The 15631-nt window shown below is 43.8% G+C and overlaps 1 protein-coding gene across 4 annotated transcripts in view; it reads right to left on the bottom strand.

Annotated features, from left to right (window-relative positions):
• The window catches only part of UBR4 (ubiquitin protein ligase E3 component n-recognin 4), a 132128-nt gene extending 124141 nt beyond the window's left edge, over positions 1 to 7987 (bottom strand). For all 4 annotated transcript variants that reach the window (XM_042997359.1, XM_042997357.1, XM_042997358.1 and 1 more), the window contains exon 1: positions 7803 to 7987. In XM_042997359.1, coding sequence (XP_042853293.1) covers positions 7803 to 7972 — 170 coding nt within the window. In that variant the 5' untranslated portion in view covers positions 7973 to 7987. The remainder of the gene's footprint in view (positions 1 to 7802) is intronic.
• Positions 7988 to 15631: the final 7644 nt, after the last annotated feature.

Consider the following 15631-nt stretch of genomic DNA (forward strand, 5'->3'; position numbering starts at 1 on the left):
AGGCAGAAATCACCTGATCAGTGCTAAAACCTAAAATTTACCAGGTACCAGAGTTCTCCTATCTCCACACCTCCCCACATCCCCAACCAGGACACAGCTAAATCACAACAAATCAGGGATTTTAGCCACATCCCCTTATCTTTAGCTGAAGAAATGTCCTCTTCTGTGAAAATCTGGGGTCCACCTAGGTCTTAAAGCCGTATACATTTATGTCATTCTATCAAATCAGATCCTAATCCACAACCCAAGAAACAAGAAGGCAATGAAAACAAAATAAAACAAAATGTTTCTTATTAAACGGAAAGACTAGAGGGCTGTGGCTAAATAGTTTTTTCAGTCAGTTAATTCTCCAATAAGAAGGATCACACTGGGAAGGGAAATGTACACAGTCAGGACTCTATCCACCTGCCAAATCAACACAGGAGCCAAAAAGACAAGTTCAACACTAGGGAGGTGCCAGGGCGAGTGATGAATCATCTCAAACAGCACTTAAGAGTCTGGCATTGCAAACACTCTACTATGTGGGGATTTATTGAGGATAAATGGTGATTTACCAAAGATCAGTTCCTTATCTTGGAATATCTTTCTTCACCAAGAAAAAATATTTATTGAGCACCTATGACGTGCAAGGATCTTCCTGCCCACCAAAGATCATTTCTATGATGGACAAAAAAAAGAGGAAACAAAAACCTTTAAGCACCAAGTGACGCTCAAAGTTTCTGGTGACCATCACATTTGGTACATGCTGGTATCGTACTCAGCATAAAACGCCCTACTAAATCCCCTACTTCTACCTCACTTACTTAGTTCTTCCTTCATTTCCATCCTTACATTTTTTTAGTCATTGTTCTAAAGTTTTCCCACCCTGTAATTTGATGTATTTTACAGAGTCATTTACCCTCTCTGTTTTATTTCAAAAGTTCAGAGGTGTTCATCCCCATGTTTTTCAGCTGAGCAGGCTTACCAAAGCTAAAAGAAAAACTGCCCACCCAAAGGATGAACTTATTCTGTTTCTTTCATTCCCATTCAGATAAAGAAATAACTTCAATGGGGCGCCTGGGTGGCTCGGTCGGTTAAGCGTCCGACTTCGGCACAGGTCATGATCTCACGGTCCGTGAGTTCGAGCCCCGCATCGGGCTCTGTGCTGACAGCTCAGAGCCTGGAGCCTGTTTCAGATTCTGTGTCTCCCTCTCTCTCTCTGCTTCTCCCCTGTTGATGCTCTGTCTCTCTCTGCCTCAAAAATAAATAAATGTTAAAAAAAAAAAAAAATGGGGCGCCTGGGTGGCTCAGTCGGTTAAGCGGCCGACTTCGGCTCAGGTCACGATCTCGCGGTCCGTGGGTTCGAGCCCCGCGTCAGGCTCTGTGCTGACAGCTCAGAGCCTGGAGCCTGTTTCAGATTCTGTGTCCCCCTCTCTCTGACCCTCCCCCGTTCATGCTCTGTCTCTCTCTGTGTCAAAAATAAATAAACGCTAAAAAAAAAAAAATTTTTTTTTAAATAAAAATAAAAAAAAAGAAAGAAATTCAAAATAAGAGAATAAACTCGTATTTATTTAATTGCCTGGTTCAATGTTGCCCCATTGTGATTTAACCAACCTTCCTTCCTGCCCTAGAAATACACAACTGCCTTATTCCAATAAAGAAACAAGAATGCACTTTGAGGAAAGATGGACCTTGGCATAGAAAAAAATGGAGCACTCTCAGGCTCCGCTTACAATTTGCTTAGGGCAACTAAGGATAAACTAGGGGAAATTAATTTGAAAAGAAGAAGGGAGTAGACATGTGGACATGTGGACCTGTGGTCCAAAGGACCATACCTCTTGATTTTAAAGAAACAAGTGTATACGAGTCACCTGATAAAGACTTGCTGCCTCCCTCATTCCCCAAGAATCTGAGACATCAAGACACCAGAGGATGCAAAGGAATGGAAAAAATGGGACAAAGGGCAAGAAGTTAGGTAGGAATGGGGAAGAATGAAGACCTGAACACAAATATAACAAAGAGAAAGAAAAATAAAATTATAGGTAAAAACATCTCTCTCCTCTGGGCAGTCAAGCTATCTTCCTGAAACATCTGCTTCTTCTAACAAACATTCCAACAGCAGCACTTGGGCTGAAAGACATGGAATGGGAAACATGTATATTCCATACAAAATAAATGTGAGGCAGAGTACAAAGGAAAACAGCAGCTACGCAGCCAGGTCAGAGAAATCCAATTTGACATGTAAGTAAAAATGAACTGGCTTGGGTCTGGAAATATCTAGCTTTTTTTAGGAAAAGGTAGAAATCCAAGAGGACAAAATAAAAGACTAGGGATTCACCTCCCCTCTCCCTCCTAGATAACATAGTATTTATATCTTTTTTGTAAACTCCCCAAACCCCTTTCCCTTCATCAGAATCATAAACCCCCAAGAACAGAATCCATTATGCTTGTTTATGACACTTACAATCAGGAAACAAATAAGCATAATGAATACATTGAAGAATAAAAACACTGGGGCACCTGGGTGGCTCAGTCTGTTGAAAGTCTGACTCTTGATTCAGGCTCGGGTCATGATCCCAGGGTGATGGGATCCAGCCCCAGACCCCACGCTGAATGTGGAGCCTGCTTAAGATTCTCTGTCTCGCTCCCTCTGCCCCCCTCCCCTGCTTGCACAAGCGTGCACAAAAAGTTTAAATTTCTTCAAAAAGAATAAAAGCATTAAAAAATATATGCTCACTGAACATCTGCTGTGTGTCACTAGTACTTAACACATGTTAACCAAAGAACTAAAAGCCTTCAGATACCTTCCTCACACTCTTGACAAACCTGTGGTGAATGTGACACTAAGACATGGAGGCATTAACCAGCCATGAGGACTAATCGCACCCTTTTGCTCTATCATTTGGTGGCAAGCTTTTTTTTCTCCCCCTGTAGGTCAATCGTGAACTTCAGTCCTACTGCATGTAAATTCAAAAGATCATGACATTAATGTATCCTCTTCTCCCTTTTAAGATATTTAGGAAATGACAGAACATTATCTAATAGGGATGTTTGTAACAGCTTCTGCCTTCCCAAGTAGGTCTCTCTGGCCTAAATTTTATAGAACACCTGGGAGGCAGAGACAGAAAGAGATTTATCATTAAGGAGGCCAGAGAAGCCTAGGAAGGGCTGGCTCACGGGAAAGCGGCGTTTTCTTTTCTTTTCTTTTTTTTTTTTTTTTTGGTAATCAAGGGTCAATGACAACTATGGTCACCAACATATCTTACACAGAGTTAAGAAAGGAATGCCGTATTTGATAGTACCTTAAAACATAAGGCTACATTCAGCAATTATCCTAATCAATCCCAAATATGGCATGTGTTCTAATGAGCTAGTTCTAGCTCCATTTCTGGTCTGGAAAAGTAAGAGCACTGAAAAGATTTTCAATCTTTACTACTAAAAGACATGCTAGCACAGACAGTAAAAATAAAAATCAACTCCTCTTTAAGTAAACTCAGATATGTTTTTCTTTTAAAAATCTAAGGATGCTTTTTTATAATTAAAAAAAAAAATTTTAACATTTATTTATTCTTGAGACAGAGAGAGACAGAGCATGAATGGGGAGGGTCAGAGAGAGAGGGAGACACAGAATCTGAAATAGGCTCCAGGCTCTGAGCTGTCAGCACAGAGCCCGACGCGGGGCTCAAACTCACGGACCGCGGGATCATGACCTGAGCTGAAGTCGGACGCTTGACCGAATGAGCCACCCAGGCGCCCCATATAACTTTTTAAATGTTTATTATTTTTGAAAGAGAGACAGAGTGTGAGTGGGGGGAGGGGCAGAGAGAGACACACACACAAAATGTGAAGCGGGGCTGCAGGCTGTCAGCACAGAACTGGACACAGGGTTGGAACTCACCAACAGTGACATCATGACCTGAGCCAAAGTCAGACACTCAATCGCCTGAGCCACCCAGGTACCCCTCAAAGGATACTTTTGAAAGTATGCTTCCAAGTTTACCCATGTGAATCTATTCCTCCTTTGTCTTACAGTTTGGCTACAAAATCAAACTTAATAAACAGGGCTAGACCTAGGAATTCTGTTTATCTTTTCTTCAAACCCAAAGTTCAAATGCAACTATAAAGGTATGAAAGAATAGAGACAACAAGTAGAATGGTAGGGCACAAAGGAGTCTCAGGGCAAGTTATCATCCCCAATGATCAAATGGGGAGGAATTCAATGAGCAGGCTGCCAGATAGGAAGGAAGAGCTGGCCTGATGGAGTCAGGACATCTAAAAGAGAAGCAGAGGGGCGCCTGGGTGGCGCAGTCGGTTAAGCGTCCGACTTCAGCCAGGTCACGATCTCGCGGTCCGTGAGTTCGAGCCCCGCGTCAGGCTCTGGGCTGATGGCTCGGAGCCTGGAGCCTGTTTCCGATTCTGTGTCTCCCTCTCTCTCTGCCCCTCCCCCGTTCATGCTCTGTCTCTCTCTGTCCCAAAAATAAATAAAAAACGTTGAAAAAAAAAAATTTAAAAGAGAAGCAGAGAGTAGCAGATTGCAACAGAAAAATAGAAGGTCCCCGGAGGCAAGGAAGAAAAACATGGCAGTCAAGACAATAGAAAGGGAACCACAGATGCAAGAGGCAAACCCAAAAGTAAAGTAGCAGCCTAGGCCGGTAAACCTTTGATTACCTACAAAACAAAGCCCACCACAGCATCTGTATGGTGCTGATCTGGTCCTATACTCGACAGCCCTAATCCTATATATAGGGAATACTTCCATAATTCTCTTTTTTTATTTTTTTAAAGTTTATTTATTTTTGAGAGAGAGAGAGAGAGAGAGAGAGAGAGAGAGAGAGGGAGGGAGGGAGGGAGAGGGAGAACATGAGTAGGGAAGGTCAGAGAGAGAGGGAGACACAGAATCCGAAGCAGGCTCCAGGCTCCAAGCTGTCAGCACAGAGCCCGACGCGGGGCTCAAACCCACAAACTGTGAGATCATGGCCTGAGCCGAAGTCAGACACTAAACTGACTGAGCCACCCAGGAGCCCCAATACTTCCATAATTCTTACATCTTCATTTCTTTTTTTTTTTTCTTGAGAGGTTAAAAAAAAAAAAAACTTTTGAGAAACAGAATAGCAAGGCACTAATTTTTGTGCTCTAAACCAGGGTTTGGCACTGTTTTCGTAACAGCCCATATTTAAGAACAGTTTTTGCAATTTTTTTATGACTGGGGAAAAAAATTTAAGGCTACTTTGTGACATGAAATATCATATGAAATGCACATTTCAGTGCCCATATATGAGATTTTGGAACACAGCCACACCGGTTCACTTACGTACTGTGTAAGGCTGCTTCTGCCATACAATGGCCAGGCTGACGACTCCACAGAGGAAATACAGCCTGCAAATATTTGCTCTCTGGCCCTTTACATAAAAAGTGTGTCGACCTCTGCTCTATACCAAACTGAACACTTGTACATTTGGTTGTTTTTTTAACTGTAAAGAACTTGTCAGCCAAGTATTTCTTCTGACAACTTTTCTTACGATCACAGGTTTCAAAATTAACCAAGCCACAAAAACCGGAACCAAGACTTCAGGGATCTTGCCTTACAATTAAAAATTTTGTTACTAAAACGCGCATTAGTTTGGATTTGTTTTCTAAACCGTGAAGAGAGTTCTTACTAATGCCTACAAACACAGGCAACTCTAGGTCACCTTAGGGTGCAGGAGGGGGCCCTGTCCCTTATTTGGCAAAATTCAAACCCAGTTTGATATATTTGGTTTTGGCTCCTTCTACAAGCTGAACAGAGTTGTTAAACTGTTAGTTTCAAAAAGATGGGTCTGGAATACTGGATGAATGGGAGGGTGTCAACAAATGACTTTATAACCTACTCAGCTCATGTTACAAAAACATAAAAGCAGGGGCGCCTGGCTGGCTCAGTGGGACACGCGACTGTGATCTCAGGGTTGTGAATTCAAGCCCCACATTGGGTGTGGAGATTACATAAAAATAAAATCTTTAAAAAACAAACAAACGGGGTGACTGGGTGGCTCAGTCGGTTAAGCATCCGACACTTGATCTTGGCTCAGGTCACGATCTCATGGTTCGGGAGTTCGAGCCCCTGGAAGGGCTCTGCACTGGCAATGCGAGGCCTGCCTGGGATTCTTTCTCTCCCTTTCTCTCTGCCCCTCCCCTGCTAGCACTCGCTCGCTCTCTCGCTCTCTCTCTCAAAATAAACATTTTTTAAAAATTAAAAAAAAAAAAAAACACCATATGAAAAAATGTTCTAAAGAGTAGAAACTTGTCCATTGTAAGTAACATTATGAGCATAATCAAGAAAAATGCCAACAAAGTAAATGTTTAAAACAGGTAAAAAAGAAGCTACAGGAGTGCTTGGGTGACTTAGTTGGTTAAGCATTCGACTCTGGGTTTCAGCTCAGGTCATGAGCTCATGGTTCGTGAGTTCAAGCCCGGGATCGGGCTCTGTGCTGACAGTTCAAAGCCTGGAGCCTGCTTGGGATTCTAGGTCTCCCTCTCTCTCTCTGCCCCTCCCCCGCTCACGCCCTTGTGTTTTCTCTCTCCCTCTCCCTCCCTCCCTCTCTCTCTCTCTCTCTCTCTCTTTCAAACATAAACATTAAAAAAAAAAAAGAGGCTATATAACTTGAGAACAGTATCTTGATACTTGTTTACATCTTTAGAACATTCCTGGCTTAATTAGATAGGAAAATCCATCTGTAAAGTTAACTGTGAAATTACCAAACCCAGTCGCTATTTAAAAAACAAACAAGCAAACAAACAAAAAAAACCTGAGCCAAAAGCATCACAAACCTAACAACAGGCACTATAATAAACATTTTGTCAAGTCATGGGCCTCCCTTGAGTAATAGCAATTTCTAACCTTCTGGGTCACATTAAGATATACCCTGGTTGGCAAGAAGCTAAAATGACCCAGTCAGCAACTGCAGATTGTTCTAGTAAGGTTTGGCTAGTAAAATAAAAGAAAGACTGCCTTTTTAAAAGCATGTCTACCATTAAACCAATGGAAGACTCCTCTGAACAAGGTTAAGTCAGGAAAACACAGGCATTCTGTTATCACGGCCTTGTACGAAGACAACTATCACGAACTAAGAACTTTGTACAAAATGACAAAACGATGTGATAAAGCAATACATAATCCCGTTTGTAATAAGGTCTGAAGATACTCTACTGCGAGAGCGCCCGCGCGAGAGCGAGGGCACTGTTTCCGTGGGAAAATGACCTCAGTCTAACCCAGAAATGTTTTCCATCAAAGACCGTTACGGTAGCAATACACAATAAGCGCAACCTGAAAAGAAAGTCATCAGTGGTCACTAGTGGCTTCAGTCACATTAACAGCACGTGCCCCCAGTGATTACAGCACCACGGAAAGACCGTTATTAAATTATGTGGCAGATCTCCAATTTAAACCCCAGGCTCCGCTCCGGCCCCGGGTAGGGGGATGAGGACGGGCTAGAAATGCAAACTCATCAGTGCTTTGACCTCAACACCGGGGGCAGCCCCGAGGACATTCCCCCCAAGAGCGCGAAACATCTCAAAGTCACTCCCAAACGGGTCCGACCACGCCCTCTCCAGAGGGCGTCCTCAAAAGTTTTGCTCGGAAGGGAAATCGAGGCACAGATAATTTACAAGGGCCGGCGGAAGGAGCCCTGGACAAGCCCTCATCTGCCTGGATCCGGGAGCCCCAAAGCCGCGGCTGGGGCGGGGGTCGCCAAGCTTCAAGAGGCGACCTGGGAAGCGGGTCCGGACGATCCGGCGCGCCCTCCCCTCCCCCTCCCGGCGCCCGCCTTGCCGGGGCCGCCGCCCGGTACCTCTCGATGACTGAGGCCACCAGCTGCGGCAACTCCTTCATCTCGAAGGCGGAATAGGACGCAGACAGCAGGGGCCGCACCGCCACCTCCCAGCCCGGGGTTGTGCTGGACCCCGTCGCCGGGGCCCCGGGCGCCGGCGCCGCCGCCTCATCGCCGCCGCTCGTCGCCATCTTCCGTCGTACTACTGCGGCTCCCTTCGGGGGCTTGCCACCGGCCCAGCGCCGCCTCCCGGGAGGGGGCGGAAATGACGCAATCGTCGCGTCAGACTGCGCGACGCAGTCGCCAGGCAAAACACGCGACGCGCAGGGCGGCCTCACTCTGCTCCCAGGAGAAGCTCGGCGCGGCGTGGAGGCGGGCTCGAGGAGCTGCGCCTGCGCAGGACGTACTGCTTTGAAGGAGGGCGGGGGAGCGTTAACCTCCGCGCCTGCGCGCTGGGAGTCGTTTCCCGAGGTAGGAGCAAGGTGGCTTCGCGGCATCCGGAAAAGGTGAGCTGGGGGTTTAGTTGAAGTTGGCAAGACCAGGGCAGCCCAGTAGACTATGCATCTGCGGATACGATGGTCCTGGCCCGAGATAGCTAAGGACCAGAGTCTAATCACTCACCCGCTTGCTCTCTCTCGAGTGACCCCCTTAATAGTGATACTACAGCACTTCGCACTCTAGACAACTTTCTACTCCCTACACCACGTCTCGCTATTGCAGTCACTAGTCTTAACTTAATTCGCGCTCAGATCCCTTTTGCGTTCTGATTACCCTCACCAGTAGTATTACCAGCCAGCATTTACATCGGTCTTTCCAATTTGCCCCGGCAGGTTCTTTTTTCCCCATTTTTCTACTAGCAAACAAGGAACTTAAATTTTAATAACGGATTTTTGCCGATAGAGCTTTCTGGGTTCAAGATCTAAGAGGGAAAAGCGGTTTGACCAGTTGACTCCAGGAAAGGTATGCGTGCATTGAGGACAATCTTCGCGGGGGTGGAGGGGTGTCGGTGGACGGCATCGAGCTCTAGGCCCTGTGACCCACAGTCCGCCTAAATAAAGATCATCATCGCAAGAACTGTGGACGGTTTGAAGATCCTGAAGCCCTGAAATTCTTCCCCAAGTTTTGGAGGAGCTACTGTTGTTTTGGTGTAACTCTGGTAAATAAATTGGTACCTGATGATCAATCTGCACTTTCAGTAAGAAGGTAATTGATTGTCAGGAAATAATAACAACAGCAGAGTTGTTTGTTTTTTTTCTTTATTTTTGAGACAGAGCACAAGCGGAGGTGGGGCAGAGAGAAAGAGGGAGAGAGGGAATTGCAAGCAGGCTCTGTGCAGACAGCATAGAGCCACACACGGGGCTTGGTCCCACAAGTGGTGAGTTCGTGACCTGAGCCAAAACCAAGGTGCCCCACAACAGCAGGTTTCTTAAACATAAAAATAAAAAAAATAAAAAACAGAGAAAGAAACTTCTCCATAACATACCAAATACTGCACCAGTTCAAGATACTGAACCAGAGTCCTAAGGAAAAAGCTTGAAATTTTTTTTTCAAGCTTATTTACTTATTTTGAGAGAGAGACAGCATGAGTAGGGGCGAGGGAGAGAGAGAGAGAGAGAGAGAGAGAGAGAGAGAGAAAATCCCAAGCAGGCTCCGCACCATCAGCACACAGCTCAACATGGGGTTCGAACCCATGAAACCATGAGATCGTGACCCGAGCTGAAACCAAGAGTCAGACGCTTAACTGACTGAGCTACCCAGGTAGCTTGAAATTTTACCCCTTGGCTTGAAATTTTAAAGTGGCTCTTGGGACATTAATTTCATTTTACCTGAAGTACAAAATCAACCTGCAGAGGTTCTCTTGGGGAGGTTTCAGGAAATAATAGAAGATCAAATGTTCCTGCTCTCCTCCTTCCCCCTCCACCTGCTGCTTGAAGGAGACATAGTAAAAAGATAAATGCAGACTATCACCGGGCAATTTGCACCTGTACCTAAACTCACATTACTTTTTTACTATCTCTGGCCCATCAATTTGGAGAAAGCACTCCAGTTATTTTTCTTTACAAGCAGCATATTAGTTTCAGTATTCAAGGTTTGTTCTTGTGTTGCTTCAAGGTTTGGAATGGCATCCACATTGTAAATTTAAGTAAGCTGTGCACCTAATGTGGGATTAAACTCAGGTCCGAGGGATCAAGAGTTGCTTGCTCTGCTAACCGAGCCAACCAGGTGCCCTTTCACATTCTAAATTTAGATAAGAAAGGAACACAGTAAATAGGGTACAAAAAGAGACTTCTATATGTAACACAAGCTTCCAATACTGTAGTCCAGAAAATAAGATAGAAACTAAACAGTAATTTTTATGAATTACTAACTGAATGACTTAAAATATTAGTTTCCTTCTAATCCCAAGAGGCTGCGTTAAGGAACTAAAATTTTAAAACTTGTAAAAGAGAGCTATGATATAGTCATGTTACAAAAATGCAGTGAAGGAAAAATTAAGCAGCCATGACTGAATAGTATTAATGTGGGAATACAGACAGAAGAAGTGTGATGAAACCTCCTGGGAAGTGGAAAAATATGGAAAACAATATTCAATTGTATATTTATGATGTATACACATTAGCAGTTAAAAATACTTCAATCTGAAAACAATAAGAGGTCAGGGCGCCTGGGTGGCTCAGTCAGTTGAGCATCCAACTCTTGATTTCGGCTTAGGTCATGATCCCAGGGTCATGGGATCCAGCCCCGTGTCAGGCTCCATGCTGAGCGTGAAGCCAGCTTAAGAGTCTCTCTCTCCTGCCCCTTTCCCCTGCTCATGCGTGTGCCCTCTCTCGCGCGCTCTCTCTCCCTCCCTCCCTCTCTCTCTCTTAAGAAATAAAATCCAGATTCCTTGGCTTCACTCAGAACTGCTAAATCAAAATCTTTAGTAATAAAAACAAGAGGTCACTGTCACTGCAGGAACCTCAAAGACAAGAGATAGTGGCATTTTTATTTCAAAAAAATTCCATCTGATAAGAGTTGCTTGAAAGAAATCCTAGTAGACATTGTGTGTTTAGAAATGATTACATTGGGGTGCCTGAGTGGCTCTGTCAGTAAGCGTCCGACTTCAGCTCAGGTCATGATCTCACAGTTTGTGAGTTCAAGCCCCATGTCAGGCTCTGTGCTGACAGCTCAGAGCCTGGAGCCTTCTTTGGATTCTGTGTCTCCCTCTCTCTCTCTCTGCCCCTCCCCCACTTGCTCTCTGTCTCTTTCAAAAAATAAACAATAATAAACATTTTTTAAAGAAATAATCACGTGAATAAGCTGCCAGTGTTAGCTCCCAGCAGTCATCAGAGGTGGCCAACAGAGGTCAATCTGTTCTTGGGCTTTTACAAAGTTATCAGAGCCAATAGTGCCTATTTTGTGGAAATTCCTAGTGCAAAACTGAATGCTGGAATGGAGAGCAGCTCCTTTTTGGTAATTCACAATGAACAGAGTTGGTTTTTGTTTTTGTTTTTGTTTTTAGTATCATGAATATAAGGAAATAGATTAGAAGCCTAATTCAATTTAGTAATAAGATAGTCATTTGTAATCCACAAGTATTGATTATTTTTCCCATAATACTGCATTGTATATGGTATGAATTTAAAACAGCAGAAAATGTGCCTTGCAGCCTTCTTACTTTAAGAGAGAGGAGCAATCTTGGCAACTGTGCAGGGACTAGAATCCAATGTCAGTTTTACAGAATAGCAGGAAGCAAGACTTACAGGAAACTGAGGACGAAAAGAGCACAATTTAAATGGTTGAAATTATAATAAGGTGAATATCCAGATTTGCAATGCTGTTCTGAAAGCTTGACTGGCAAACTTCTACAGAATGAAGCTTAGATGGAGACACTAATTCAGCTTAACCCAAATAACTTATGTAAGATCACAAATATATCAGAAGAGTTTTCTTTCATAAAATGGTTTTTATATTCCTCAGACCTGCCATTGCCCATCTTTTAGGATTTGCACTCAGCAAAATTGTGGACTGTCACATTTAGAGACAGGAGGGATGAAGGATAAAGCAAATGTGGTAAAATGTTAACATTTGGGGAATCTGAGTGGAGGATATCTGAGAAATCTCTGTACTCTTCTTGTAACATTTCTGTAAGTCTGAAACTGCTTCAAAATAAATTTTTTTTAAAGTTTGTGAGTACTTTGCTTTATGATTAGGAAAACATGACTTAAGTATAATGATCTATGTGGCAGGTACTTAGCAGAAGGAAAGTCGTATACATAAAAATCTAGGAAAAGTGGAGTCAAGCGATTAAACTGTATCCTTTAGCACTACTGGGGGTGGGAGGGGGACAGGAGAGCTGCCCTGGTCAGAAGTGAATGTTCTTGGCAGAAGCACACTGACCATAAAGACCATGCAGAGAATATCACATCCTCTATTCTAACTGCAAAATAACCAGACTTACAATAGCATTTTAACTTATACAGGCTTTTTAAAAATAGGATACGCATTCCAACTGGCAGACATAAGCGTAACCCTACACTCTGGTTTATCACTCTTCTAGTCTAGCATATGGGATATACAACGTCACCAAAACCGTAAACCACTTATGTGAGTAAATGTGCCTTTGAAATGCTTAGTTTGCTTTACTGACTTTCACTCATTCCAATTGCATGTGAGGTGATAGGAGACAAGAGTGTGCGTCCAGGGCACCTGGGTAGTTCATATGGTTAAGTGTCCAACTTAGGCTCAGGTCATGATCTCACGGTTCACGAGTTCAAGCCCCACATCAGGCTGTCTGCTGTCGGTGCAGAGCTCACATCAGATTCTCCATCTCCCTCTCTCTCTGCTGCTCCCCCACTCTCAAAAATAAACATTAAAAGAAAAAGTGTGCTTCCATACAAATTAGTGGCTATTTTATAAAGACCGCCCCCCCCCAAGTGTCATCAGTCTGTATACTGGGAAAGGCACCTTCCCAGTATCATGGATCAGAAATTTACATAAGCCTCAGTGCTAATAGAAAAATGGCTTCTTGGGCCTCCTGGGTGGCTCAGTCTGTTAAGCATCCGACTCTTGATTCCAGCTCAGGTCATGATCTCATGGTTCATGAGATCTGCACTGTCAGCACAGGGCCTGCTTGGGATTCTCTCTCTGCCCCTTCCGTGCTCATGTTCTCTCTCTCTCTCTCACTCTCTCTCAAAATAAAGAAAAATGGCTTCTTGGTTGGAGGTCAGTCTCAAGGTCACACTAATGCCTTCCGAGGAGGCGGGTGTGTGCACATCATTTACCTTATAAATCCTTACTGGAAAGATGGTCTAAATAATACAAAATAGACTTACCTGAAAGTATTCGATTGATCTCATAAAAATCTCTAATGGAATAACATTTAAGAATTTCAACCTTGTGGCCATTAAAAAAGGGTAAGGGAAATCCATATTGCTAATATGGAAAGCTCTTCACGATACATTAAGTGATAAAATCAAGTTGCAGAACATTATGGAATCTGGAGAGGTATTTACCAAATTGTTCAGTGGTTACCTCTGGGGCACAGAATGGGGGAAGGCTTTGAGGGAGAGACTCATCTTACAGTTTGGGGCATTAACTTTTTTCTTAGTAGTTTTTTTTTTTATTTTTTATAAAGTTTATTTATTTTGAGAGAGAGCACAGAGTCGGGGAGGGGCAAAGAGAGAATCCCAGGCTGATAGCGCAGAACCTGACAGGGAGCTCGATCCCAAGAAACAGGGGATCTTGACCTGAGCCAAAACCAAGAGTCGGACCCTTAATCCACTCTACCACCCAGGTGCACCTATTAAATAGTCTTAAAATAGAGAACTTGGAGGGGCGCCTGGGTGGCTCGGTCAGTTAAAGCGTCCATCTCTTGGTTTTGTCTCAGGACATGATCTTGTTTCATGAGTTTGAGCACACACACCCCCCCCCCCCCCCAGCTCTGTGCTGCTAGCTTGGGATTCACTCTTTCCTCTCTCTGCCCCTCCCCCACTTGTGCGCACGCACGCGCGCACTCTCTCGCTGTCTCTCTCTCTCTCTCTCTCTCTCTCTCTCTCTCTCTCTCTCACACACACACACACACACACACAAATAAAGCAAAAATTTAAAAAACGTGGAGAGCAAAATAGAAGCAGTTCATACAAAGTACCAGTATGTCCTTTGTTATTGAAAGGTAGATGGTACCTCTGTTTACATTTTACAAACTTACGATAAAAGTGCACAGAACGTTGTCTACGTTCTTTTGATTATGCAGTAATTGTCAAGTTACGTCCAGCTTGGGGCTCAAACTCACAACCCCAAGATCAAGAGTCGCATTCTCTACCAGCTGAGCCAGCCAGGTGCCCCTCATCTGGCAAAAATTTTTTTAAAAAGGTTCTTCCCCTGAATGTTCTGATTCTGTAGTTAACTCATACTTTCCCCAATAACTGACTGCAGAGTCAAAGGCTAGGGAAAAATTATAACAAAAGCCACAAATTTTACATTATTCCCTAAAGGGACTGACAATCACTAAATAACTAGCTGCAAAATCTTCCACCAAAGATCTTGAAAGTGATCAAATAAAATAAAATTTAAAAACCATTAAAAGTGCTGAAGGACTTACTTCTTTAAGTGAAACATTGCAGGGGGCTCCCAATTAACCTAATTATTGAAGAGAGAGGAAGCAGACAGCTCAAGGGAAACGGCACAGAAAAAGAGGAAGACCAGAAAAATCAGAGCACTGAGGGGCAACAGTTTCAAATGCCACAGGTAGAGGCTGGGTGAAGCCGGTCCCAACCAAGCACAGCTTTAAGACGGTGAAAGGTAGGAAATGACAAGATGGACGCTGGAACATGCCATCGGCATCAGCCATTTCAAGCACTTGCTTTGCAATAACTTTCAGTAGAATGGTAATGATCAGAGCTGAAATACAGGGCGTTTTATGAAACGGCAGAGAAGCCCTCCCCTTAGCTTGCTCTTTCAGATTCTGGCACATATGTAGGTAAATACAAACCAGAATCTAGCAGAGTTGGGGGTGCTGTGCAAACAGGGCAGGCACCAAGGCAGTAGCTAACGACGCAGCTTGCACACACATATATAGGGCAGTCAACATTCCAGCCGGCTCTCTCAAAACTAGGGCAGAATTTTTTTTTTTTTTTTTTTAATTTCTTTCCTTCTCCCAGGACACTTTAAACAAACTATGCCTTGAGTCAGGATGAAAAGATGCTGGTTTTCTCCTGGAGACACCTAGATGTTGACTCACTCATTAAAATCAGTTTCAGAATTTTATTCCTCAAGTAAAAGTAAAATGATGATCTTGTTTCTTCCTTCTCTATCATGATCTACCAGCAGCATATGACCACAAAAAGATTTCATTGTTTTTTTAAAGTTTATTTATTTTCAGAGAGAGACAGCATGAGTGGGGGAGGGGCAGAGAGAAACCGAGAATCCCAAACAGGCTCCTTGCTGTCAGCAGAGCCCGATGTGGGGCCCGAACTCAAACTTTGAGATCATGACCTGAGCCGAAATCAAGAGTCAGACACTTGGGGAGTCGGTTAAGCATCTGACTTCAGCCCAGGTCATGATCTCATGGTTCGTGAGTTCGAGCCCCGTGTCGGGCTCTGTGCCAACAGCTCAGAGCCTGGAGACTGCTTCAGATTCTGGGTCTCCCTCTCTCTCTGCCCCTCCCTAGCTCACACTCACTCTCACTCTGTCAGAAATAAATAAACTTAAAAAAAAAAAAAAAAAAGAGTCGGACGCTGAATTGACTGAACCACCCAGCTGCCCCAGATTTCATTTTGTTTTTAAATAACACAACTCTTATATGATTGAATTGGCACGCTTCCTATTCAAATACACTCCATTTCTGCATAGCTTTTTGTCCCCTCTAA

This window comes from Panthera tigris, chromosome C1 (genome assembly GCF_018350195.1).
Source record: "Panthera tigris isolate Pti1 chromosome C1, P.tigris_Pti1_mat1.1, whole genome shotgun sequence".
Classification (NCBI taxonomy): Eukaryota; Metazoa; Chordata; class Mammalia; order Carnivora; family Felidae; genus Panthera; species Panthera tigris.